The sequence below is a fragment of the Leucopleurus acutus genome, assembly GCF_964270905.1.
Source record: "Leucopleurus acutus genome assembly, chromosome: 3".
Lineage (NCBI taxonomy): Eukaryota > Metazoa > Chordata > Mammalia > Artiodactyla > Delphinidae > Leucopleurus > Leucopleurus acutus.
This window is the reverse complement of record NC_139145.1, coordinates 170914549-170941426: the sequence shown is the minus strand read 5'-3', so window position 1 is coordinate 170941426 and position 26878 is coordinate 170914549. Positions and strand designations below refer to the sequence as shown.

Here is a 26878-nt window from a genome sequence, read left to right as displayed (position 1 = left end):
ATCGCGGCCCCGGATTTTGACAGCGGGCCCCGACCTCAGGTAACCGCGCCTCCCGCCGCCCCCGCCGCCGCCCTATATGTGGCGCGTCGCGGCTGCCGGGCCATGGAGCACGCCTGCTGTCCCCCACAATGGAGCTGGCCGAGCGGTTCCTGCTGGACGCGCTCGCCTACCTGGAGTGCGCCCTGGGCTTCCTGTGCTACGTGCTGCTGAAGCTGGTGGGCTCGCCCTACGGGCGCTACGCGTCGCCGCGCACCGCATTTCGGCTGCCGGCGCGGGCCGCTTGGGCGGTGCAGGAGCTGCCCTCGCTGGCGGTGCCGCTCCTCGCGTGCGCCTGCGCGCCCGCCGAGCGCCTCAACCGCTGGCCCAACTGCATCCTCCTGACCATGTTCCTCGTCCACTACGCGCAAAGGTGAGGGCGGGCGGCCCCGCGCCTCTCCCTGCCACCCCTGGTGCGCTCCCTTCTCCCTGCCACCTCTGGTGCCCTGCCCTCTCCCTGCCACCCCTGGTGCGCTGCCCTCTCCCTGCCACCCCTGGTGCCCTGTCCCCTCCCTGCCACCCCAGGCTGGCTCCCTCCACCTGTGTAGCAGGGCCTGGCGCCCTCTCCTTGCGCCTCTGCTTCTTCTCCCAGCATCCTCTTTCTACTTTTCTAGTTCCACTTTCGGCTCTTTGCTGTGGGTGGAGGAGCTCTTTTCCTCCAGCCAAATGGTCACCTGCAACTTGGGAGCCTGGTTTCCTCAAACTCCTTGTGACTTGCCCTTTACGATGTACGGACTGTATGGGCTTGAATGGATCACGCTCAGAGACTTTCACCTCCACATTATGCAAGGGCCCCCGCGACTGTGGAAGTGGCTTTACAAGAAATAACCTTAAACACACATGAGGTCTTTACACTGACTTCCAAGTGTTTCGTTTTTGTGAAGAATGCTCAATGGCTGTGTCTGAACTGTTCAGGTCTCGTAATAAGTTGGGACTTTCTCCAGCTCTTAGGTTTTGGCTTTTACACCGCTAAACCAAATGGCTGGACAAAAGTTTAAAATCAGAATTTGAAAATGTGTATTCAGACTTCAAAAGGCTGCCAAGTTAAAAAGGGCGTTCCCTGCATGTGAGAGACCTGGGCTCACCTGCTCTGTGAACGTGGGCAGGTTACTTGACCTCTGTCATCGTGGGTCCCACCCCACTACGCCCGCTTCATAAAGTGGGACGGGAAAGAAGTGTGGGTGTCTCTAAGCCTCTCTTGAGCCCCTGGCACAGCTGTGTCCCCACCTGCTTTTAAGCAGGCACGGGAAGTGGGCAGAGTCAGCGTTCCACAAGGCTTTCTGGGTGCCCTGTTTCTGACACTCCTAGAGAATTCCAGTAAGCAAAGTTGTTACCAGACTCATGGAGGTTCTGTAATGTGATTGAGCATTACTGCAATTTGCATATCAATAGAATTCTCATGACTACATACATTTCTCCATAAATATGCCAGAACCTGTGTCTGTCTGTTTCTGTCACAACTAAAAGCAAGCTCTCGAGTCAGACTGCTAGGTGTTATCTCAACCGCATCACTGGTGACTGGTGAGGTAAGTTATTAAGCTGCTCTGCAGCAGATTGCCCCATCAATGAAATTGGCATAGCCACGGTACCAGCTACCCACCAGTGGGACTGGCATGCATATTAAATACTAAAGGCAACTCCATAAAATGCTTGTGAGGTTCTGGGAAATCTGAATGCTCAATGGTGACAAATAACACCACTTTATATCACCATGTAAATGGGCGTATCCGCATACACACTCTGCGTGACATTTGTGCACGCTGCAGCCAGCTTCAAGTGCCAAGAAAAAAATCTGAAGACATTGAAGCCATTGGAAAGATGTGAAGGGAGCACTTTACAGAGCTTTGTCTGAAAGCCTGGAGTTGAAGCTTTCTGATGTAAGGTGTCATGTGTAATTGCATCGGGGCTCACTCTAGTGGGAGACTGGATGCGGCCTCCCGGAGGGCCAAAGTCGCTTCTACAGATAGAACTGGAATAGATCCTTTCATACAGATGAGGCCACAGAGCCCCAGAGTTCAGGTGTTTTATCCAAGCTTGTTGGATGAGCGATTGCCGGGACTAACACCCTGCTCCCCTCCTCGGTTTCTAGACCAGTGGTTTCAAAAACTCTGCTCCAAAGGATTTGACGGGTCACATGTAGTTTTTTAAACTGCTGGGCTATTTTTTTTTCCCCAAGTCGTTCATGTTACTATACACATAGCCCATGTGGTTTGGGGGCATTTAAGTTTTTCCAAATAGAAAAGATAAACATCTTCCATTCTACCCAAGCAACTAATTTATTAAACGGTCATTTGACCTAAGTCGGTGAGCTCTTGGACGAGTACGGAAGTGCAAACCACATTGAGCGCTTGTTCCAAACCACTGAACTCCTTGATCCAGAAGCTGTTTCTTCAGCCCCTCATTTGTCAGGGCTCTGTAGGCCAGACAAGACAGTAAGAAGGCAGACAGGTGAATCCAAGCCTGAGTCAGGCTAGTGGCGGGAGAAACAAACCATGGGACATGCTTGGGAGACACGAGACCGAGTGGGCAGCAACTTCCAGAACTTGGCAGACGTGTGCCGAGGCCCTTGTGCTAAGACGTGGGCTGACACAGGAGGGAGGCGGGGCCCCGCCTAGGGGAGCTTGAGCCTCTTGAGGACTGAAGCCAGAAGGAGGCTTCCCACGGTCTGTGAGAAGGAGTGTTCGCCTGTGTGTTTTTAGCTCTTCATTCGGCACACACTGACTACGGATTGTTTGATGTATTTGGCATTCTACTCATCCTTGGGCGTACAGAGTTGAGATGTTCTCTTGAGTCAATGAATACAGGACAGACTCTGGAGAATCAACAGGATCTTTGGGGCACAAGAGCCAGGGATGGGAGGGAAGGCCTGCCTAGGAGGGCAAGAGGGGACAACTGTGGGACAGAACACACCAGGGCCCTGACCAGCTCCCCCAAGGACGGTGAAGGATGTTTGTAGTAACTTTTTTTTATTTTAACTTTTTGGCCGCACTGTGTGACATGTGGGATCTTAGTTCCCTGACCAGGGATCGAACCCATGCCCCTGGAGTGGAAGCGTGGAGTCTTAACCACTGGACCACCAGGGAAGTCCCCGTAGGAAGGTTTTTTTAATCTATGGCAAACCACATGGTTGTCCCGCCAGCGGCCTGTGGCCTTTGCATCCTGTCTGCACTGAGGTCACCTCCTATTGGTCACGGGCTTCTGAGTTCCCAAGGGCACCACCGCATCTTCTCACACCGCCCTTGGTTTCGTGTGTGTGGAGCGTATCCGACCTCTCGCCTGCTCACCTGAGGCAAGTGTATGCCGGAAATGGGCAGTTGCCTGTTCTCAAGTCAACTCAGAGCTGCTCTGCATTTGTCAGAAGCCCAGGTGTGGCTGCCTCAACCCCGTCTCACCTCGTGTTCTGCTGCTTTCTGTCCAGCCAAGCAGGGATTTGATATGACCCGAACCCAGGGTACCTGTGTCATGGATTTTCCCTTTCCATTCAGCAGTGAGTGAGTGAGTCAGTCACTGATTATTTCTTAACAGCTCCTCTGTTTAACAGTAGTTATAAACCAAAATCCCACTCGAGCGCTGAGCTGTTTATTTACCGCTGGGGCCCCAGTCACCCTGAGGCCACAGAGGAAGGGTGCCAAACACCCACCTCCCAAGTGTGCAGACTTTCAAACACCCACCCCAAGGTCTGTGCTCAACCATATCTGTGACCTTGTGGGATCTTGATTCTGTTGTCATCCTTGACTGCAATGCCTCAAAGCCCCTCACCTACTTCAGGTTCATCGTTCCTCCAGCTGGGGCCTGTTAATGGTCTGGGGAGAGCCTGGCCCAGCCTCTCTTTTAATGTGTCATAAAGCATGTATAACATTAAAACACAGCAGAGGACTGGAGAGGGTGAAGGGCACACCACATCCTTGGCCCTTGCCTTGTGGATTCAAATAATTTGGGAAGAGGAAAACTTTTATGTCAAAGTATAGAATGACAGAAAGTAAAGTATTAATTGTATCTGTGACCTTGCGTTGAAAGAGCAAAGTGCTTATTTAAGTATGTAGCTTTACTGCAGTTTAATCACTCCAGGGAAAGAGTCTTTTACAGAAGGAAAGAAAAGCAAAGGGAACTGATCCAAATGTAGGAAGTGCTGTAGATTTCAACGATGTCAAATTGTTGAGAAAAAAGTAATACAGTCAAATATTAAAATCAACAACCACTCTCAGTTTTAAACATTTAAAAATGGTTAAATCTACCATTACCTAAATTACTGCCAGATCACCAAGTTGGTTACTTAGTGTTCCCAAACTTGGGTGGGTGACATTATAGGCTGTCCTAGGAGATGATGTCCAACTGCTTCCATTTCCAGAGTCAAATCATTTGCTGAGTGATTGCGTTATTTCTCGTTGCAAGAAAACTGCAGTGTTGTTATTGCAGTTTATTGGGAAAACATTTTAAGAGAGAATTCTTATACTTCACTATGCAAATTAAGCAGTCATGGAGCTTGTGTCTGGGAGCCCAAAAATTGAAATCGTAACTTTCAACCATTAGAGAATTGTCATTCCACATGGTTGCCGGCATGTTGACCTTTGAAAGGAATGCTTTCACTTGAGTCTTTCCAGCAGATGGGCGCAGTGGTTATTTGCCAGTTAACTTGGGTTTTGTGTAGGCATTAACCCTACTGGCTTGAGTGGTTCAAGAAACCACGTGAGAGCTGCTTGGGAGGATGAGAAGCTTGGGTCTCTGGGCGCTACTTTGCAGTGAGAGTAGAAATGCGGGCTAGCTCTGGGGACTTTGTTCTTTTCTGTAATCCATTTTCCTTCATGGGTGCTAATAGGATACTTTCTTATTTCCTTAAAATTCAGGAAAAAATTTAAGGAAAAATTTTTGGTTTGCTTTATTAATTTTGCCTGATTCTCTCTGAGCCTTTTCCAATAAGCAATTGCAAGTCTTCAGCCCAAGAAATCAAATTTCTCCCTCTCACTTATCAGGTCTGTTCTGAATGTATTAGGTTCCAGGACTTGAAATACATGTGTGCATATTGCATGCAAAAGAACCTACAACTGAGGTACATGCTCCTGTACAAAACTTAGAAAATGTGGAGGAATTGAAGGAAGAAGATAAAAACCACCTATAGTTCCATCACCCAGAGATGACACTGACGATATTTTGGCATATCTCTTTCCCATCTCCTTCACTGTCTTTAATAAGTTTTTGATCACTTTTTTTTCTAAGCAGTAAAGATAACACGTATAAACACGCATAAAACCTTATATCCCACTTTTGTCACTTAACATAAGTATTATACTGGCCTAGTAGAAATACTTACTAAGGATGACTTCTAAAGACCAATGTGCCACAGAGTGAATAGACAGAGCCAGCCCTGCTTGGTCCTGTTTCTCGCCACCACCTTGCGATGTGTTGGATGGCACACCTGGGTCATTGCCTCGGAGCCTGCCTCTTCCTAGCCTACTGTCTCTCTCCATCACCCAGGGCACCGTATTCCTCTGAGCCTCTGGGTCCTGATCTATTAAATAGGGTAAATGGTAACAGTTCTGAAAGTATTTTAAAAAAAAATAAAAAGCATGTTGTATAGGATTAGGAATTATTGGGAACATTTTTATCAGGAGCTACGAGAAGCACCTTTATGCTTTCTAAGCATGGAAACTCACCCAAAAAGTAAACAGGTGGCAGACTGCCCTGAGCATCAAAGCCCCGCGGAGTTTCCGGCATCTCAGGGCTTTTGGTTCATCCAGTCGTCAAACATTCCCTGCGTTCCTGATGGTCCTACAAACACAAACTTTTGTAAGTTTCCCTGGGTAATTAAAAACAATTTGATGATTGGGCTTCCCTGTTGGCGCAGTGGTTGAGAGTCCGCCTGCCGATGTAGGGGACGCGGGTTTGTGCCCCGGTCCGGGAAGATCCCACGTGCCGCTGAGCGGCTGGGCCCGTGAGCCATGGCCGCGGAGCCTGCGCGTCCGGAGCCTGTGCTCCGCAACAGGAGAGGCCACGGCAGTGAGAGGCCCCGCGTACCGCAAAAAAAACACAAAACAATTTGATGGAAAGTACATATTCTTTCTTTACATGGAACAGAAAGAAAATAAAATAAGAAAACTGTAACACAATGAAGAACAAAGTGTCAAATTCAATCCCGTATCTGCTTCTGATGATGTAGGAAACAGAATTCCTTCCTAGCTCCTTGGGACCTGGCTACTGTGTATCCAGAAGAGGAAATGGCTTTATAACCCAGTACCTAAATAAAATACTTTTTTTTTTTAATAAGTGGAATTTGTGGCTTTATTTATTTAGTTATTTATTTGCGATACGCGGGCCTCTCACTGTTGTGGCCTCTCCCGTTGCGGAGCACAGGCTCCGGACGCGCAGGCTCAGCGGCCATGGCTCAGCAGCCATGGCTCAGCGGCCCAGCCGCTCCGCGGCATATGGGATCTTCCCGGACCGGGGCACGATCCCGTATCCCCTGTATCGGCAGGCGGACTCTCAACCACTGCGCCACCAGGGAAGCCCTAAATAAAATACTTTTAAGTCCAAGTGCTTCATAGTTTCTCAAAAGATTATTTCTATTTTAAGGAATTTTCAACCTCTGACTTAATGCCGTTATTTTAAAGAGGCGTGGTATTCATTTCCCATAGGTGAGTGTGAGGGTGAGGCAGTATCTGAGAAGAGCTTTTGAAGACGAGTGTCTGTTGTAACCAAGGTGGCCTGGGTCCCAGACCCTGGCGCATGACTGGTGCTGTGTCCATCCAGCAGGTGTGCCTGCCTTCCTTACTGTCTGAGCCTGGATCCTTCGCCCTGATAGGCGGCTGGGTCCACAGCAATCCCTGAGCTGCTCTTGCCCCTCCAAAGTCTGGATGAAGGCTCAGATGAAAGCCAAGCCCAGAAGCCACCACTCCTTGGTCCCGTTCTGGTTCCTAAATGGCCCAAGTCAAAGGAAAACACTGCTGACAACAGCTGCCTGGATTTCTGAGGAAAAGATGTAAAGCTAAAGGGAATAACCCCAAAAGAGAAAAATAATCGAAAAGATGCCAAGAGGGGGCAGAGCACTCCCCTCTGGAAGGCATGTTGCATTTGGACATCTGGCCCCTGAAGACCCTGGCCGGCATGTCCTCAGAGGCAGTCCTAGAGGTCTGCAGGCATAGGTGGCATTGCTCAGCATAGCTTGTTCCGACTTCGATGGTTTTTATGGCCAGGCCTGTGGACATCAGGGTCACTGCTGTCCCCTCCAAGGGCAGAGAGCAGAGAGCAACGGAAGAGGCCTGTGTCAACCTTTATAAGGCCCTGTTTCCAGTCCTTGCCCCTTTACTGACATTCACGTGAGACCAAAGAGAGGTAAATCCTCTCCCCAGGTTCTTTATGACTGTCTTCCCCAAGTTCACCCCAGGGCATGCATAGGAGCAGAAGTCAGTGCACCTCTCCTGCCTGGACAGGTAACAGGACACAGGTGCACAGTCCCTGCCAGCCACCAAGCCACAGTGAGCCCCGGGACGCAGCGGCCGCCCGAAGTCCAAATGCTGGGGCCACAGGCAGGAGTGTTTTCTAAGAAAATCAAAGTGATGGTTCTAGGTTAGATCTCCTGTTTTAATCTAGACCAAGAGCTGTGAACTTTTTGGGAAAGGGCCAGATAGTGCATATGTTAAGCTTTCTGGGCCAAAGGACAAAATAAGGTACATGGTGTAGGAATTTATAACGAAAGAGAAAAGATTTCACAAAAGTTGTATTGACAAAATTTGAAATATGATACCTTAGTGCAATTTTGGTAATACAGGTGTAATGAGAAGAATGGGGTTCTTTTTTTTGTTGGGGAATGACATGTAACTTAATTGGACATCAGGGTTAGGGCACCTTCCTATGAAAATCTCTTGTGTCTACCTCTTACCGTGATGACACTTTATCTTTGAAAATGTCCTTTCGCGCATGTATGTCCTGCCAAATATTTGTATCAGTCCACAAGTTTATGATTTCAATTTAACACAACCCTGGCTTGAAAGCCTTTTGTGAAATTTTTTTAAACTTTATTCTATAAATGTATTTATTTATTTATGGCTGCGTTGGGTCTTTGTTGCTGCGCGCGGGCTTTCTCTAGTTGCGGCGAGTGGGGGCTACTCTTCGTTGCGGTGCACGGGCTTCTCATTGCGGTGGCTTCTCTTGTTGTGGAGCACAGGCTCTAGGCATGTGGGCTTCAGTAGTTGTGGCACGCAGGCTCAGTAGTTGTGGCTCGCAGGCTCTAGAGCGCAGGCGCAGTAGTTGTGGCGCACGGGCTTAGTTGCTCCACGGCATGTGGGATCTTCCCGGACCAGGGCTCGAACCCGTGTCCCCTGCATTGGCAGGCGGATTCTTAACCACTGAGTCACCAAGGAAGTCCCATGAAATTCTATTGCATTCTTCTCTCTTGATATCTGCCTTTTAGTGGGTCATGACATTGTAGATTAATATTTTGCGATTGAATATCAGGTGGCAGCTCCTCAATTACACAGCTAAGTGGATTTTGAAGTATGGAAACCAAAGTTCGAGAAGCACTGCTAGAACTAGTCTGGGCTTAGAAATTGTCACTGCACATTGATGTGAGAAAGTAGATCTTGCTGCTGCTTTTAATTTTAACAGCACGGAAAGTATTAATATATAGAGCAGTCTGACATGACTTGTGATTCAAACTGTGTCAGTTGTCATTGAAATAACTAACACAGTGTAAATTTTGCACCTGAGTGATTTTTGTCCTACAGTTTTAGGTGGATTCACTAAGAAGGTAAATTGAACCTGCAGCAAAAGCTAATTTCCAAACCCTTTAAAACTCAGTAATAGTGGGCTTCCCCGTTGGCACCAGTGGTTAAGAATCTGCCTGCCAATGCAGGGGACACGGGTTCGAGCCCTGGTCCGGGAAGATCCTATGTGCCACGGAGCAGCTAAGCCCCTGCACCACAACTACTGAGCCTGCACTGTAGAGCCTGCGAGCCACAACTACTGAAGCCCACACGCCTAGAGCCCGTGCTCCACAATAAGAGAAGCCACCGCAAGGAGAAGCCCACGCGCAGCAACAAAGACCCAACGCAGCCAAAAATAAATTAATTAATTAAAAAAAACCTCAATAGTAGTGGTTGAGAGCAATTTCTCTCAATGAGAAAATTTGTCTTGAGCTCAAAATAGTGGTCAGGTCCATGGAGGGAATGTCACAATGCACTGTTGACACTATTGATTCAGTCACACACAATAGATTTTGTTTGTTTTGCTGAGTACCTGATGGTATAGGAGATAGCTTTAAACACCTTACATTTTCACAAGCTTTGTAAATTTGTAATTTATCTGTGTGTCTGTCCCACACATTTTTACCACCATGAGTAATAACATCCTAGCTGATTCCCCTTTAGGCTGTACTGAACTAGTGTTTCCTCAACCTCTTTGGAAGTATCCTCACCTTTAGCTGTTCCATGCAGACTGTTTAGAGAGCCTGAGCCTGCAGTCGCTCCAGCCTTGGCACTGAACCCTAGAATAAACAGCTGAGCGATAGCATCCAGTTCCGTGGACACACCAAGAGCCAAGGATGCTCACATGCTGCATCTTCTGCCTCACTTTTTTTTTTTTTCCGGTACGCGGGCCTCTCACTGTTGCAGCCTCTCCCGTTGCGGAGCACAGGCTCCGGACGCGCAGGCGCAGCGGCCATGGCTCACGGGCCCAGCCGCTCCGCGGCATGTGGGATCTTCCCGGACCGGAGCACGAACCCGTGTCCCCTGCATCGGCAGGCGGACTCTCAACCACTGTGCCACCAGGGAAGCCCCCTGCCTCGCTTTTTAACTGTAGACGTCACTCCTGGTATCCTAACTCCTCAAGTGCTGTTCTCCCCAAAAGGCTAATAATAATGTACAACAAGTTTATATTCCCTGGACATGTTTCTTTGGCTGCTGCAATTAATTGCCTCACCATTGGCATATGGTTTTCCTTGTTTGGCTAACAAAATGAACTGCTTGGTAGCTTCCTGGGGGTCCATAGCCTCATTTTCATTTCTTTTGTAAAGAAATTCTGTCATGGGGTGCTGTTTTAAATTCTCTGATTTTTTTGATCGTTGCTTTCCTGGGAGTTGGGGACATTGTGATGACGGCTCAGCCTGGTAGTGGGGACCTCTGTTATATTCTCCTGGCACAGCTATAGTGGCATTGCATCCCAAAGAACGCTTTGCCATCTGATGCAGTAACAAAATAGCCCACACTCCACTGTACCTTCAAAGCACGAAGAGGCCATCAGCTTTTCTTGTTCTGACAGGATGGGTATGCACTGGTCATACACAGCCCAGTGCTGTGCTTGGTACTCAGGTCACTGCATCACGGTGATGGGCAGCGAGCACACCAAGCAGCAGTGCAAAGCGATAAGATGGTCACGTACAGGTTCTGCCACAGCTACTGAACTCTGCGCAGACAACGTGTAAACAGAGGACCATGCTCACGTTCCAGTACTGCTTCATTTATGGACACTGAGATTTGAATTTCATATAATTTTCACGCGTCATGAAATATTCTTTTGATTCCCCTATCCCCAATATTTAAAAATGTAAAAAGCATTCTTAGCTCACAGAGTGTAAAAAACAGTGGTGGTGGACAGGATTTGTCCCAGGGGCTGTGTTTGCTGACACCTGATCCAGACTCACGTTTTGATATCACAGGCATAGAACATTAGTGACAGATGAGGAACATTTGTGAAGGCAAAACAAAAGAGCGGTTTGGGTTTCACCTTTACAGTGTGCCAGCCAATGTTTGCCAGTTCAGAATTCAGCCCTGAACTTGAAACCGGATTGGGAGAAGTCCATCAAAAGTTTGCTGTACAGAAACGTCTACCACCTTTGCAGAATGTTTCCTCAGAGTTGCTTCTACAACACTTTTTACATCTATAATCTAGAAATTTGTGACATCTAGCCTAGAAGGTTGCCTCCCACCATTTTTTAGTACCTGTTTTTCCTATTCCAAGCTTACTGTTTTTCCCTCCACTCTCTGACCCTGTGTTTCTATTAGCCTGTGTTGAACTCGGCATGTTCCATTCAGGTCAACAGTCCCAGTCTTTCAGGAACGGAGCATTCTACATTTTAACAGGCATCTTTCTAAACCAAGTCCAACCCCTGCGTCTACCACAAGTCTTATATCCTGCTCTCTCTTCTTTTTTTTCCGTGTTTCTCCAAACTTGGAATTCTAACACTTTCTCAGTTCAGTCCTGCAATTTGCCTCCTGGAAATTTCCTTGAGACCATAACTCCCCGAGGAGATTTTTCCTACCTTTCTCACCATACTGTCCCCTGTCTACTTTCCCACGGCTAGAGAATCCCCTATGCTGACTGTGGAAATGAGGCTCCTCACTCCTGGTACTTCTGAAGTCTGGGCACTCAGGGACAGTGTGAGAACCATTTTGTATTCTGCCATCTACCGTTTTCTCTGGGTCTCACACAAGGGCCCCTACCCTGGCTGAGAAACAGGGAGAGGCAGAAAGGCACCTTGACAACGGTGCCCAATCACAACGTGTCAGAATCCCTGCCTGTTTTTAAGGGAGCCTCTGCCGGTCCAAGACACGCACACTTACCCCCAATCAAGACCAAGTCCTGATCTTGCAGTGTGAGTGTTTGCAGTTAACCTGCATCCCCAGTGCCAGCCCACTGTACCAACTGTCTGCCAGATAGGAACCATGTTTTCCCGAGGCAGAGAGAAATGGTTGAGATTCCCTGTTCTTTTTGAGGGGCTGGTCAACACTATAGTTTCCAGGTAAATCTCTACTTCACTGATGATGTCATAACCAAAGGGATGCTTTGCCCTGAATTTGAATAAGGTCTTCTTTGGGGGACGTGTCGTGAACAAGATGAGAACCTTGAAGGCTGCTTGTGATTCGTGTGAAAGTTCTCCCAAGACGCTGAGTGAGACTGTTGGGGAGAGAATCCCTTGAGGATGTATAGCCAACATTATAGTACTATTCTCATGCTATTACTATTACTATTAACAATCAATTACGTTTTTACTCTAGAGTAGATGGCCAAAATGGAAACAATAAGTGTTTACATTTTTCCTTGTTTTAAGCTATAATTTACATAAATAAAATTCACTCATTTTAAGTCTATAGTTTGATCAATTTTGGTGATTGGATTAAGTTGTGTAGTCATGGCTACAATCTGGATACAGAACTGGTGTACAACAATTCCTTTCACCGACAGAGGGATTCAAGTTGTCACTTTCTTCTTGGGTCAGTTTTGGTCACCTTTGTCTTTTAAGAATTTTGTCTATTTCATCCACGTCAAATGTATTGACATAAAGCTGTTGAAAATAGTTTCCTATTATCCTCTTAAGTGCTATAGGTTACATAGTGATGCCCCTTTTTTAAATGTATTACACACTGATTCTAAAGAGAAAATTCAAACACAGAATATAATTTTGCATCCTGTTTTCTTCATACATTTCACGTTTCTTGTCCTTGTATTTTCCCTCTTTAAATTTTTAGTAATGTGCCCTTACACCAGCGTGATATAACCAAAGAACGTGATGTCAAATTGCCCAGGTTTACGCTGAAACTCAGCCACTCTCTAGCCCTGTGGCCCTGAGCAGATCACTTAGCCACTCTGAGTCTTAATCTTGTCCTCTGTCAGATGTGCGTAACGCTATCTCCTGTGCAGGTAGCTGGGAGGCCTTGCTGTGAGGGACACTCAGGGAATGAGAGCCACTGTGATGGTGATGGACAATGTGATGGTGGTCCCCAACACGTAGTGCTCAGACTAGAACGAGTTACTGGTTTTAGGATGGTGGGAATTTTGAGAGTCTCTTGAAGCCTTCAGTCTCTCATTCGGTGTGTCTGTTTCGCATTCTGTACAGTTGGAATCCTGAGTTTGTGCACAGTGGTGTCCATTATTGAAACACGGTTAATTCTTTAACTAGAAATGCTGCTTTTAACAGATGTGGTACTCTGGGCAAGTATTACTAAGAATGACTTTTGTACAAAAAGCAGGATTAAAAACCCAAGACACTTAAAGTAGAATTGCAGAAATTAGATTCTTTATCGTTGTTGCTTTTCTTAAAAAAAAAAAAAATATATATATATATATATATGTTTCTTTTTTCCGAAGGGCCTTGATTTTCCCATTTCTGATCCGAGGAGGAAAGCCCATGCCATTGTACACCTTTATCCTGGCATTCATGTTCTGCACCTATAATGGCTACTTGCAGAGCAGATACTTGAGCCAGTATGCGGTATATGCTGACAACTGGCTCACTGACCCCCGATTTCTAACAGGTGAGTGTCCTTAGTGATGCACTCCATCCTCCTAATCATAACTTCGGTGCTCACCTTCCAGTAGTGTCCAGTTAGAAAGCGCACACTTCTTGAGAGAACAGAGAGTCTGCGTAGGTCCATGACCTAGTAGGGGGCCAAGCACTGGCGGGAGGGAGGGTCAGGCTGTCCCAGCGCCGCATCAGTAGCAGGAGATGACGCAGGTGCCCGTCACCCTTGCCCACTCAAGCACTGAAAGCACAAATACCTGTTCTTAAGGTGAGCCTAAAAATAGCAACCGGTTCCAGCAGAGTGAGCAGTGGATGGAGAGTGAGTTCATTTGGGCACTAGTTGACTGTGTAATCTAAGACAGGGTTAAACCTCCTACGCTTTCTTCCGGAAAGCGAGAGAAAGTCAGACTGGGTCATCTTCCAACAAGGTAATTAGACTTTTATGGTTATACTGACTTTAAACTTTGAGGTTTGTGAGGTTTTTGAATTTTTTTTAAATTTTTATCAATGAATGTAATGTACATTTTCAAGTTCTAATTATAACCTTACAAGTTCTGAACAAAAATGGTGATAGAACATTAGCCATCAAAAATATTTGCAAGGATGTTAAAACTACGTAATTTGGGAGCTCTTGTTTGTAAGGAAGTTTCTTCTATATGTTTACCCTCCTAACATTTAGACATTCTAGCACATTCAGGTATAGCTTACCCCCAAGGTAGCATGCTAAGAATCTGCAGTTGGTCCATCAAATTCTCAAACTGCCCCAGAGCCCTTCACCCTAAAGTACATAAAGTGATCTTACGTTTCATCTGGCTTTTTCTCCATGTGTATGAATTTGTCATAATAGAGAAAACGAACATTTGAGTAGTACTTTGTTGTTGACGAAGCAGTTTCACATTTCTCGGTCATATTTTTTTCTGTGAATTAAAATTTTGCTCCCAGGGCAGAGTCCTCATCGAACCTGAGAACTGTGACAACAAGGGATCTGCTTCCTCATCTATCAGAGGGGGGACGAATGCGAAAATTTTCAAGAGCCTTTTCTAGCTCCACAAGTCTGTGCCTCCATGAAACACCAGACTAAATTGTTTTGTTTGCATCCTGCCCCCAAATATCATCTTGATTTATCTGCTCCCTGACTGTCTGATTTTCTTCTGCCCCAACTCTCAGAAGGAGACAGAACAGGCTTGGCCATCTGCCAGGCGCTGTACCCAGGCTTCTGCCTGTCCGAGGTTCAGAAAAGGGCAAAAGTTAGGTCCTTTTCACAGGAGAAAGAAAGGTCATATGGTTAAGCAGCTGGCCCCAGATCTAAATCGAGTAACAGCAGAGTGGTGGTTTAAACCAGATCATCACACTGGCCCACAAAAGGCAATGAGGGACAGAGAAAGGGGATTGTTTTTTAAACTGAAAGATAAAGGTTTTAAATGTTTATTTGAGATTCTCATGGGAATCGTTTTTATGATGAATTGTTTGAACTTTTGATGAACAACAAAACAAAAGAATTCTTTGGTCTGTGAATTTCAGTGTCATTTAAAGGAGCTCTATAGATAGACCATGTTACCTGCAGGTGCCTTTGAAATTGGTCTAAAATTTAAGACATCAATAAATTGTATACAGACTTCTTGACTTCTCTATGATTGAACAGAAGTAATTGAAAATGAGGAAATATGCCAACTGAGAAACAAACTGGGTTGCTTTTTTCATATTCATTTCATAAAGTTTATAGATTTTGTAATTACATGAATAATTTTAGAAATCACATAGTTAATTATACTTACAATAGTTATTATGAAAAGGTTAAGCAAGTATCAATAGTAATAAAATCCTAACAAAAAGTTTCCCAGAGAAGTAAGAGTGGTTAAGCTAAAAGAATTTATACAGAGATTTTAAGATCCCTAACCATGGAATTAAATGTTTAGTTCAGATAAGCACAAATATTAGTTTTCCTACGAATCTAGGCAATAGAGGGAGCTTGTCTCTTAGAAGACAAATAAAGGAAGCATGGAATTTTGAGAACGTGATGCTTTCTGGAGCATCACATTGGGGGCCAAATCACCTAGAAGGGACGTACTGAAATTCAAACAAGGTAGCGAGTCAGCCATAAATTGATGGATCCAATAAGTGACTTACAAAACGTATGAGACAATTTGGTACAAACTGTTTAGAAAGGAAGCTGTCTAGTGAAATCAATAGGAAGAAATCTTGCAAGTCTTACTGTAGACCTGAACATGATTCATATGTCCCTGTTCTAACTGTGGAAAACTATTTAATGCCACGGGGGTAACTAATAATGTTACTCCAAGTGTATGTTCCCTTGAAATTGAATTCAATGCCACCATTAAGCACCATCTACCTTTCACATTGTTTTAAGTATCTCAGAATAATCAAATTAACTCTTTTTATGAAATCAAGTTATTCCTTTTATCAAGCACTATTTTGACATTTTGCCTTTTCTTGTTGGAATTAATTGGTATGATACTGATAAGTCTCCTTTAAGTGATGAGAAACCTCTGAAGGCTTTGGAGAACTGGAGAGAAAATGTTCAGATGCTGTGGAGTATCTACGCAGAGCTGGGCAGCTGGCAGTTGAAGATTTAGTTGGGGGAGATGAGGTGGACGAACAGACCCAGGAACACCGACTGATGAATAAGCAGGAAGTCGGGTGGGGGAGGCCGTGGATGTGCGTTAAATTGTTCAAATGAGGTTATGGAGAAAGAAGAGAAGAGGACCAGAGGTTAGCTCCTCCGCACCGCCCCTCAAGGGGCCTGAATGCAACCAGTCATGGTAAGGCACGCGCTGGGATTTCCCGTCTCCTCTTCTGCGAAACAGAGGGGCCAGAGGGGGCATCGTGCTTCAGACAGTGTTTGAGAGGACAAATAAACGTTGTGGGCTGACCCACTGACAATGGTAATACCTCTTCCTAGAAAAGAGCCTTGTGCCTTAGTCATAAGTCAAATTTCTGATCATACCAGTCATCCTAAAACATAGATTGTGGCCATCCCGTTAAGTTATCTTAAATAGTTTAGATAATTTAATAGTATTATTAGAAAAGCAAAGCCCTATCTAGCAGGCCTAGAGCAGTGCTTCTAAGTCTAAGCACAGTATTTTTTATATACAATGATTTTTGCTATCCGTCATGGCTAATGTGATATACCAATAATACCCTTCATTCAGGCTTGGGTTTGTAAACTGTGTAGTTTATTAACCGTAATACTCTTGAATATTTTATTTTCTTTATATCTCATTTTCTTTAGGTTTTGTCTTGTGGTTGTTGGGTCTGCTGATAAACATCCATTCAGACCATGTCCTAAGGAACCTCAGGAAACCGGGGGAGACTGGATATAAAATACCAAGGGGTATGTACCGAAAATGGGGAATTTATTCTAAAATCTTATTGAATGATGCTTTGCTGTTTTAGTTTTGCCAGATCTCGTAACTAAAGTGCAGTATGTTTTAGCTGCAGGTTTTCAGTGTGAGTTACCATTATTGTTCGTAACAGTGACTGATGACTGTTTTGTTAAAATGATAGAAGAAACAATTCTGACTAACGGGACGCTTATTAAGCAGAAAGGAAGCTCTAGTTATATCTGTGTTTGGAAAGAGAGATTAGTAGGAATTTGTGTTCTACAAGGGGTGTCCGATACTTCATTTCTAGCCACAGAATAGAATCGATAGCTCTATTGACCCTCCCTCCGAAAACAATTTAAAATGTTGGGTGAAAAATTTAAATGCGTCAGTGTGGTATCAAGAAAGCAAGTAATCATCAGAGGGCAAAATCTAAGTGAGTGCTGGAGTCCAGAGTGCATCTTGTTTTAACCACTGGCTGACCCTCATGCTGGTTTTGTGGCCCAAATTCGTGCCACTCGCCTGGTCTGAGAAACGTCCAGCTGTGAATTAGGATCCATGTATTCCTGGGGGCAGTGCGCTCATGCCTGTGGCCAACGCAAGCCCAGATCCCCAGGGAACCTGCCTTCAACTCAGGCCTCCGAGAGCCCAGCAGACCACATGCCACAGAATAAGGGCCGCAGTCAAAAGTTGTAGAGCCCATGAGGAAAAGGGCACCGTGAACAAGAGCTTCATGAATGTGAGTGAGCTCAGATCTTAGAGTTCATGGACACAAGTTGTAAAGTGAATACTTAAATATTTAAAAAATAAAAAAGGGATTGAAATTATAAGCAAAGGAGCAATATACTCTAAAAAGGACAACATAGATACAAGCTGGAAAACAACAGAGCTTCTGAAAATTTTCTTTAAATATCAGTAGCTAAGACTACAACTAGAGTGAAAGTGAGAAGCACACAGCAGCACTTAGTTTGGAATCCTTCAGCTTACCTTCCTGGAAACCATACAGGAACAACAGCAGAACAAATGACCAAAAAACCCTGTAAAGCTCAAATGACTTAAACCGTGGCCCTGGGGTTCCCCTTGGAGTGTGCAGCTCTGCTCTCCAGCCCGATGACGTCCAGGCCCCCGCGCCCTGGTCTGCCCCTTGTTCCCCCCCCCCCGGGGTGTAATGGCCCAGATGTTGGGGGAGGGGTCTGGTCCATACAGCACCCCACGTCCTTCGAGAAAGGTCTGGCCTGTCATGTAGACTTGATGCATCTGTGAAGATGTGAGGAGTGAATGAATGAGTCTGTCCTTGAAAATTTGTATTTTCTCCAGCTCTTTGTGTAGGGGTCCCTGTAGGTCCATTTTATCAAGTTGGTTCATTACTGTTAGTCTGTGTTCCCCACCCTTGTTTAAGTTTCGTCAGCTTGATTCATTAACCAGGGAGGTGATATATTGAAGTGTGTTAAAACCGTAGCATTTTATAGTCAGACAAACAGATAGGTATTGATACAGGCATGTACTTCCTACCAGAAGTTGTGATATGAAATAGTAAAACCGGTCATGTGAGATGTGTCTCATTGATGAAAATTCTGTAAAGGTTGTATTTCCCCAGAGTTGATTTGTATGTTCTCCAAGGAAGTATCCACTGGTATCTCTTAAGTCAGGATTTCATTAGGCACTGTTTCATAGTAAACGCACTGCTGGGTCTCTGTTTTCTTCTAGGGGGCTTGTTTGAGTACATCACTGCGGCCAACTACTTCGGAGAGGTCGTCGAGTGGTGTGGCTACGCCCTGGCCAGCTGGTCCATCCAAGGCTGGGCTTTTGCTGTGTTCACCTTCTGTGTCCTGCTCACCAGGGCTCAGCAGCATCACCAGTACGTTTGAAAACGCTTTTAGCATTTCTAATTTGTCCTCCGACCTTGGTAGAGCAATTGCAGGTTAGATTTTTGAAATGTTCATATCAATTTGCCAAATCCCAGTTTAAACCAGGCTTTAGCTAAACGAGCATGGAACCACGCAAATGTCTGAAGAATAGCCCAGCTGTAATCGTCAGGTATGCGTCAGCCACATCATTTGCTCCACCCTGCTCTGAGCCTCTTTGAATGTCTGCTGCTGGACTCGGTGGTCAAGTTGAATGTCAGGCAGGGGGATTCAGGGTCTGACGTGGACTCGCCAATGATAACAGGGGACGCTGACCGGGCAGCAGGCCCTCGGGCGGCTGCAGTTGGAAGCATCAGTGTCTGGCCCTGGCAGAGCCCCTTCCCACAAGGGCATCCCACTGTGCAGGGTCCCTGATGGACTCCTGGGATACCGCACCCCGAGGTCACATTGTTTTCCAGAGTGTGAGGCCTTTATCAGATCCCCAAAAGGGTCTGTGATCCATTTGACCAACAGTATAGAAAACAAAGTATGTTAAGGCTGAAGTGAGCTTGGAGGGCATCTTCCCCATCTAACAGGTGGGGAAACTGAGGCTTAGGCTCAGACAGGGTGGAAGTCACGTTTCGCTGAGACTGGAGAGCTCGCAGACCATCTGAGCATCGGGACAGTCCCCTGATGCCACAGCAATGCTGGAAGTTTGGCGCGGCTCGTTCCCCAGTGCCCACATGGACAGCTCGTGTCCTCTGAGCTCGAGGGGACGCTGCTCTGCTTCCCTGGCTTCATGCACTCGGAAACATTCCATCCTAACCTCCAGGGCTGCTGACACAGAGGCATCCAAAAATGTATATCATTGTCCTGCTTCACGGACTTTGCCATCTCTTCGGGGAACAGGACAGAGCTGGAAGGCCAGCAGAAGAACAGATGATATCACGGTGCAGTGGGCAACACAGACTTCTTAGAGTCAGAAGTCCTGGGTTTATTTCCCAGGCTCACCATGTATTTGAAGACACAGAGGATTATTATCGGAGGTAGTAAGGAAGAGCTAAAAATATCTGTTTAGCTAATAGTTGAAGACATTACAGCAAAAGCGTGAGAGTTATTGAGATCCTGAGAGCAGCACCTCTGTTCTTTGAAGTGACCCCTGCGCCGGTGAGTTGGTGAGCTTCCCTCCTGCCAGTGAGGGGAGCAGGGCCACAAAGCCAGGACCCGTGTGTATCCCGGAGCTGCTGTGAAGACAGGGGTGGGAAGGAAGCCCATACCAGCGAGGGCTCAGGAAAGGGGTTACAGCGTCAGAAGTGGCTCAAACGCACAAACGTTCAGGAATGATTCGCCGTCTAGGGTTGGATTGAGTCCTAACCCCAGGAACAGAATCCGTGTAGACCGGCTTAGTTCAGATGAGGTCACCCTGGAGTCAGGCCCTAGTCCAGTAGGACTGGTGTCCTTACGAAGAGGAGACGCTTGGACACAGACATGCACGCAAAAGAAGTGACGGCTGCGTGCAGACAGACACAGAGGGAAGCTGAGGGCCAAGAGTGTGGCAGTGATGCAGCCACAAACCGAGGAACCCCAGAGGCTGCCGGAAGCTGGGAAAGGCTGGAAGTGAAACCGTACACCTCAGACTGGACTTAAACCCACACTGGCCGGGACTTGAACCCGGCCAAAACCCACAGTCTTCCAACTGAGATCACACACCGGGTTTCAGGACTTAAATGAAGCTCAGATTCTTGATCTCTCATCGCAGAAAGAATTCAGTGAGAGACAAAGTGATGGGTAAGAAGTGGATTTATTTAGAGAGAAACACACTCCACAGACAGTGTGGGCCATCTCAGAAGGTGAGAGAGGCACCAGGGTGTGGGAGCGGGTAATTTCATAGGCTAATGAGGGGGAGGAGTGTTCCAGTTGTTTCAGGAAGGGGCGGGGATTTCCAGGAATTGGGCCACCGCCCACTTTTTGATCCTTGTGGCCTGTCTCGGAACTGTCATGGCGCCTGCGGGTGTGTCGTTTAGCGTGCTAGCGTGAGCTTGCTGATACCTGCTGATACGGAGGCTCAAGGTCTAGTGGAAAAAGTCGACTTGTCCGCCATCTTGGATCCATTTGGTTCTAATCAGTTTATGTCACGTCCTCGGGCTGTGTCATTCTTTCAAAGGTTGTGCCCTGCCTCTTTCCCTCCTGTTTCAGAAAGACCCCCCCTTGGAGCCTGGGAGAGAGCAGTGCCCTACCACACCCGGACTGCAGGCTTCTGGCCGCCCGGCATAAATGCCGTTGTTTCAAGCCCCGGGTTTGTGGCTCTTCGTTATAGCAGCCCTGAGAAACCAACACACCAGCCCTTCCGGGATTTACAGTCCATGGGGCTGTAAGCAAAGGCAGTGAGCCTGAGGTCCTCAGTTTTCTCCTCTGCTAGATGATTTCCCCAGATCTCCTGCCTATGAAACACTTTTCTCAGAACCAGAAAGATTCATACTCTCGGCAGGCCTGGCTGAAATAATATGTTATTATCACTTTAGAATAAAAGTATCTAACAACGTCCTAGAAAATGAATAAAGCAAAACTAGGTTCATGTAACAGCAGTGACAACAACTGCAAACTATCTTCCCCACCCCCACCCCGCATCCCTTCCCCTCCCCCTCCTCCACCTTCCTCTCCTCCTCCTCTTCCTTCCCCTCCCCCCCTCCCCTTTGTGTCCCCATCTCCCTCCCCCTCCCTTCTCCCCTCCCCCTCTCCTTCCCTCCCCTTCCCTCCCCCTCCCCCTCCCCCTTTCTTCTCTCCTTCCCCTTTCCTTCCCTCCCCCTTCCCTCCCCTCCCCCTTTCTTCTCCCCTCCCCCTCTCCTTCCCGCCCCTTCCCTCCCCTCCCCCTTTCTTCTCCCCTTCCCCTTTCCTTCCCTCCCCTTCCCTCCCCTCCCCCTTTCTTCTCCCCTTCCTCTCTCCTTCCCTCCCCCTTCCCTCTCTCCCTTCTCCTTCTTCCCCTCCCTCTTCCCCTCCCCCTCCTCCCCCACCTCAGCACGAGCACCTACCCCACACAGCCCAGTGCAGGGGCCTAAGACCACCTTCTCATGGCCATGGGGGAGATGCTATTCCTGTCCATTTGTTATATTAGATATTAAAAAGTGAATATTGGTTGGTTTCTAATAATAAAAGCTAAAGAGATAATCCTGACATTTTACGAAAGTGGAACAGAGGAAGATTGAACAAGAGCACACTAGGTCAGCTGTAAAGATGTTTTCTCAAATGAAAACAGGGCACAGGAAAATCCCTCTCAGTGCTGCAGTGTGACACAGATAGAAATAGAAAATAATCCTATTTTCCAAATGAAAGTCTCTGTAAAGAAAACCCAAAGGTGTTCTTTGCAGATTCACGGGTTGAAAGGGCTCTTTTTCATTCATTTGCTGTTTAAATTGATGTCAGTGTGAAAGCAATTTTAATTGCTGAACAATTAATTCGGTTTAGGGGAAGTATGTTCAGAAATGTTAGATTTACAAGCTGAGGACAAAATTAAGCCTATCTTTGTATTTTTTTTTTTTTAAATCCAGTCAACCCAACTAATGAAACCATCAGATAAATTGCTTCCAAAAGGAAACAATCCCTGGGACTAGTCCTTGCACTATATTTGACTTACTGACAATGTTCCTACAGCTGTACTTTATTACAATGAACTTCTTTCTGTAACAGCTAGATGTGAAGTATTTAAATCCATAAATGATTGTTATATTGATAATTAGATCTGTAGATCAGAAACCTAGGGTCACCTGTTCCGAGTAGCTAACAGATATTCAGGTTTGAGGGCCACATTTCAAGGAATGGTTAAGGGGGGCACGTTTTCTCACCGTTTTCTTCCCTGCCAGCCTCCAGCAGCCACGCTTGTTGGATGGGGCCAGGGTGTGGCTGCACGTGATTTCACAGCTGTGTGAGAATGAGCTCAGACATGTGCTCATTCACACCCGGGCACTGGAGGTTGGGGCCGGCCTCAAGCACAGTCTTTGAGGGCAGACTCTGTTGCATGCTTATCTATTTGTTAACTTTAATGTCATTTTAAAAAATGAACTCAATGAGTCTTCAAGACACTGGTTGATGACACAATGATTTTTTTTTAAAAAGACCCACACGAATATGACACGCTGCCATCTTGTCACAGCCTGTTTCATGAGACGTGGGTGTATAACCGTGATATGTGAATGCTCGGAAAGTGTTTACTCAGCTGTCAGTGGCCTGTCCCTGTGTTCACAAACACAAAGCTGTTTCTGAGCCCGAAACACACAAACGGTTAGGGATTATTTTGCATTCAACAGAAAGGCAATGAGATGTTAGTTCAGTCTCCACAGTAATAAAATCAAGACAGAAAATTGGTATCCAGCCCTGGTCAGTGTCACATAAACTTTGGTTCTAAGGGTAGCAAAATGAATGAGCAAAGTAATAGAAATATGCCGCTTGTCCTTTTAAAATTATCTATACATACACACATACTTAAAGTACTTTTTTCTTTTTGGCTGCGTGGCATGTGGGATCTTATTAGTTCCCTGACCAGGGATCAAACCCATGCCCCTTGCAGTGGAAGCACAGAGTCCTAACCACTGGACCACCGGGGACGTTCTTTAAAGTATGTTTTCTTGAGGTGGGTTTGTGGTCTCAGTGTTCAAACAAATGAGAAGTTTCCTGGGTGGCTGCACAGCGCCTGGAGCCGTCCCGAGGGCGTGGGCGGGAGCGCCTGTCCTGTTCTTGCTGTCTTTGGGCTGCCACCTTCACTCTTGCCCATCTGAGGCCGGTGTCCCAGGTCCCCAGGCAGTTTCAGGACAGGGGCTTGCCTCCTGCTCTCCTAGCGTGCTGTCCACACTGCTGCCCCATGGGAGGCTCTTCGGAACTGGCTGCCGGGTCTGTGTCCTGGATCCCGAGCGGGCTGTCTTAGTCTGTTCAGGCTGCTGTCACAAACATGCCATAACCCAGGGCCTTATAAACAACAAACGAGGGCTTCCCTGGTGGTGCAGTGCTTGAGAGTCCGCCTGCCGATGCAGAGGACGCGGGTTCGTGCCCCGGTCCGGGAAGATCCCACATGCCGCGGAGCGGCTGGGCCCGTGAGCCATGGCCGCTGAGCCTGCGCGTCCGGAGCCTGTGCTCCGCAACGGGAGAGGCCGCAACAGTGAGAGGCCCGCATGCCGGAAAAAAGAAAAAACCAAAACAACAAACGATTATTTCTCAGAGTTCTGGAGGTTGGAAATTGGAGATATGGGTGCCAGTACTGGCAGTTCCGGGAAAGGCCCTCTTCTGGGTTGCTTTCTCGCTGTAACCTCAAGGACAGAAAGAGCCGGGGGGGCCTCTTTAATCAAGGCACTAATTCCATCCTTGACGCTCCACTTTCATGACCTCATCGCCTCCCAAAGGCCTCACCTCCTAATACTATCATTGCCTCGGGCGTTAGGTCCTTCACATGACCTTTGCGGGGGTCACATTCAGACCATAGCACAGGCTGACATGAGTAAATATGTGGACTGTACACATTCTTGGCACCTCTGCTGCCCGTAGCCCTTCTTGTCTCCACACACATCACTGATCTGGAAAAGTCCGTTGTTACTGTGGCCTCATGTCAGGGGAGGTGCTGCTTGATCTGAGGTCCAGTGACCAGCTTCTGTGGGTGTTTCTCAACATGTGTCTTTTGGGGAACACAACGGCGCATGAGAGCACCATGGCATCTGCTATGTTGTAATTCTGTATTTGTGGATGACAGTGTTTAGTTGATCTAAAATCGACAGGATTTTGTTGACTCACTTTCAGGTTGTTGTTTTCATATGTTTCTGCCATCTTAACAAATTAGCTAATTTTTTTTAAAATTTAATTTAATTTATTTATTTATACAGCAGGTTCTTATTAGTTATCCATTTTATACATATTAGCGTGTATATGTCGATCCCAACCTCCCAGTTCATCCCACCCCCACGCCCCCGCCATTTTCCCCCCCTTGGTGTCCATACGTTTGTTCTCTACAATAGCTAATTATTTTTCATCATGGTTTTTAGTCTGTTTAGCACTCTTTTGTACTTATGGAAAGGCTTTTTCTGCCTATTTCTCCATTCTGTCAAATTATTTTTAATCTTTTACTCCACCCACTTAGCTGCCACCCTTCACAACGGGCTATTACCCCACAACGAATGAGTGTGCCTTTGTTGATTTAATTTATATCAAAACTGAAAATACCTGTTTGAGTGCAGGGCCGAATTATGAACAACCCGTGTCACGTGTTCCCAGGTTTGTTTGAGAGTCACCTGGCATTTAGCTGCGTGCCCCTGCCACAGACCCTGGGTCTGGAGCAGTAGTTCTCTTCTGGGAACTGGAGAAAACTCTTGGGGTAACTAAGAGATACTCAGAATACACCTACTCGGTTCCTCTCCCCTCCCCCAGTCAGCCCGCTTCCCAAGATCTGCAAAGATAGCGCCCCGGTATCCTGATCTGCGTGTTTATCACATGCCTGTAATTTTCCCTGCCAATATAAAGGTGAATTATATGAGTCACATCTTCGTGAATCGTGCTGTATCGTCTGATATGTTTATTCATGATACAGACAAAGTCAAGCTATGTGTCTGAGATGCCAGAATTTGTATTACTACTTTTAAAAAGCTCAGTATCCCTTTATGATGAGAAATATTGTCCGTTTTGTTAGCAACTGTTAAATGTTTCAGTGAGAAAATTAAGGTTTTCTTAATGTATTTTTTTGTCTTATTTCAGGTGGTACCATGAGAAATTTGAAGACTATCCCAAATTCAGAAAAATTATGATTCCATTTTTGTTTTAAGTTCGTTGTCAATGGGGTTACCTTCAACTTGAAGCTTTTCGGTCATGTTTCTCTCAGGATGATATAAATGAATGTGTGTCTGTGTAATTTTTCTGCTACTTCACCTTTTTCAAGATTTGCTCTAGGATTGTGTAAATGAGTAAACTATCTAATAACAGTAGCCAATGTGTAAGCTACCTAATAACAGTCTAATCAAACTGAAATGGCAGCTGGAAGTATGACGCTGCATACCGGGTCACGGATCTGGAACTCTAATTGCAGCTTGACCTTCCTCGCATGTGTCTGCCTCTTTGGACCAAAACATTCTCTACCCCTTGCACAACTCCCTACAGCAATGGGTTTAAGGTCAAAGGTGATGTTGTCCCCTCCCCCTATGGAGGTGTGTTCTGTCTTCATGTCCCTCTCATCCCCCTAGGTGGGAGAGGCCCGGGTCCCCACAGAGCACCCACCACAGCCTCTCACTGTTGGGTGCTGGGCAGGCAGAGAAGCTGGGCGTAGAGAGAGGAGAGGCCCAGCGGAGGCCGATGCAAAAGGCCTCTGGCACCTGCTCCAGCCTGGACCACCAGGGGACTTCACTGGCAGGACAGGGCACTGGGGCATTCCTAAGGAGCAAGCTGCTGTGTCCCCCATGAAAGGGACTTACTTCCTGGAGGCCCTCAGCTGGGAGCACGAAGGTGCTGCGGGGCAGCCTTCCCATCTCGGGTCACTCGCCATGAGCCGTTAGGAGTCTCTGGCTTGGGATGATTTTTCTTCCTCCTTCTAGGTAGAATTAACATTTTTTAAAGGCACTTTTTCTTTTTAAATACCTCTCAATATCGCAAAACTATAATTTGAAGCAGAATTTCTTATTTTAGATGCACTCAAAACCTCCACGGAGATGAATGACAGTAATAAAATGTACTACTTATTGCCAGATATGTGAAAGAAATCTCCCCACTGGAAGGCTACCTACTGAGTCTCTTGCCCGCTCTGTGAAAATCCAATGAACACATGGTACGGACCCCTCCTCACCTGGGACAGCACTACCTCTATTGCTCCTGCATTTGCAGGGGTGGGAACCGAGCAAGGTGTAAGTGGAGAGAGTCCGTGTTCACTTAACGATCTCTAACGATGCTGGGCGGCAGAGGCCTCCGGGACATGCCTGACGTTGCGTCCTGTATGTTCTCCGACCGACTGCCACCTTTGGGCAGGGAGCAGGCCCTCCTGCCCCCTGCACCCCGGGGCCCCTGGGCACCCCATCAGCTCCCTCCCCCCTTCTCCTGGCTCACCTTCCCAACCAGGCGCTCCCTCCCCGTGAGGTTTCATGTAGAAACTGTGTTCTTGGTGTTGGTGGTTTTTAGAGTCCCTTAGGGTTTTAGAATGACACGGAAAGCTTTTCCTGATGTGGCCGTGCTTCATTTTTAACTAAAAATGGAATGCTTTTGTGGGGAAATTTTATGATCAAATAAACTTTGGCCCTTTTTCTGACTGAATAATTACTTGAAACCATAAAACAATAAATATTTAGGATCTCCTCCAGAAAACTCAGAAATCTGAGCAAGTCTTGACGGATCTGGGCCCCTGGGCTCTGGAAGGTGTACCTGGCCAGAAAGATGCTTGTCTGAGAGCTAGAGATGCTCACTGTGGTTTTTAATTC

At 46.6% G+C, this 26878-nt stretch overlaps 1 protein-coding gene across 1 annotated transcript; it reads left to right on the top strand.

Moving 5' to 3' along the window:
• Positions 1–128: 128 nt before the first annotated feature.
• Positions 129–26444, top strand: SRD5A1 (steroid 5 alpha-reductase 1; the record flags this gene model as incomplete). The annotated part of the gene is made up of 5 exons (XM_082835603.1): positions 129–409; positions 13111–13277; positions 16515–16616; positions 18313–18463; positions 25176–26444. The coding sequence occupies 5 exons, from the start codon at positions 129–131 to the stop codon at positions 25240–25242; spliced, it is 768 nt and encodes a 255-aa protein (XP_082691729.1). The 3' UTR covers positions 25243–26444.
• Positions 26445–26878: the final 434 nt, after the last annotated feature.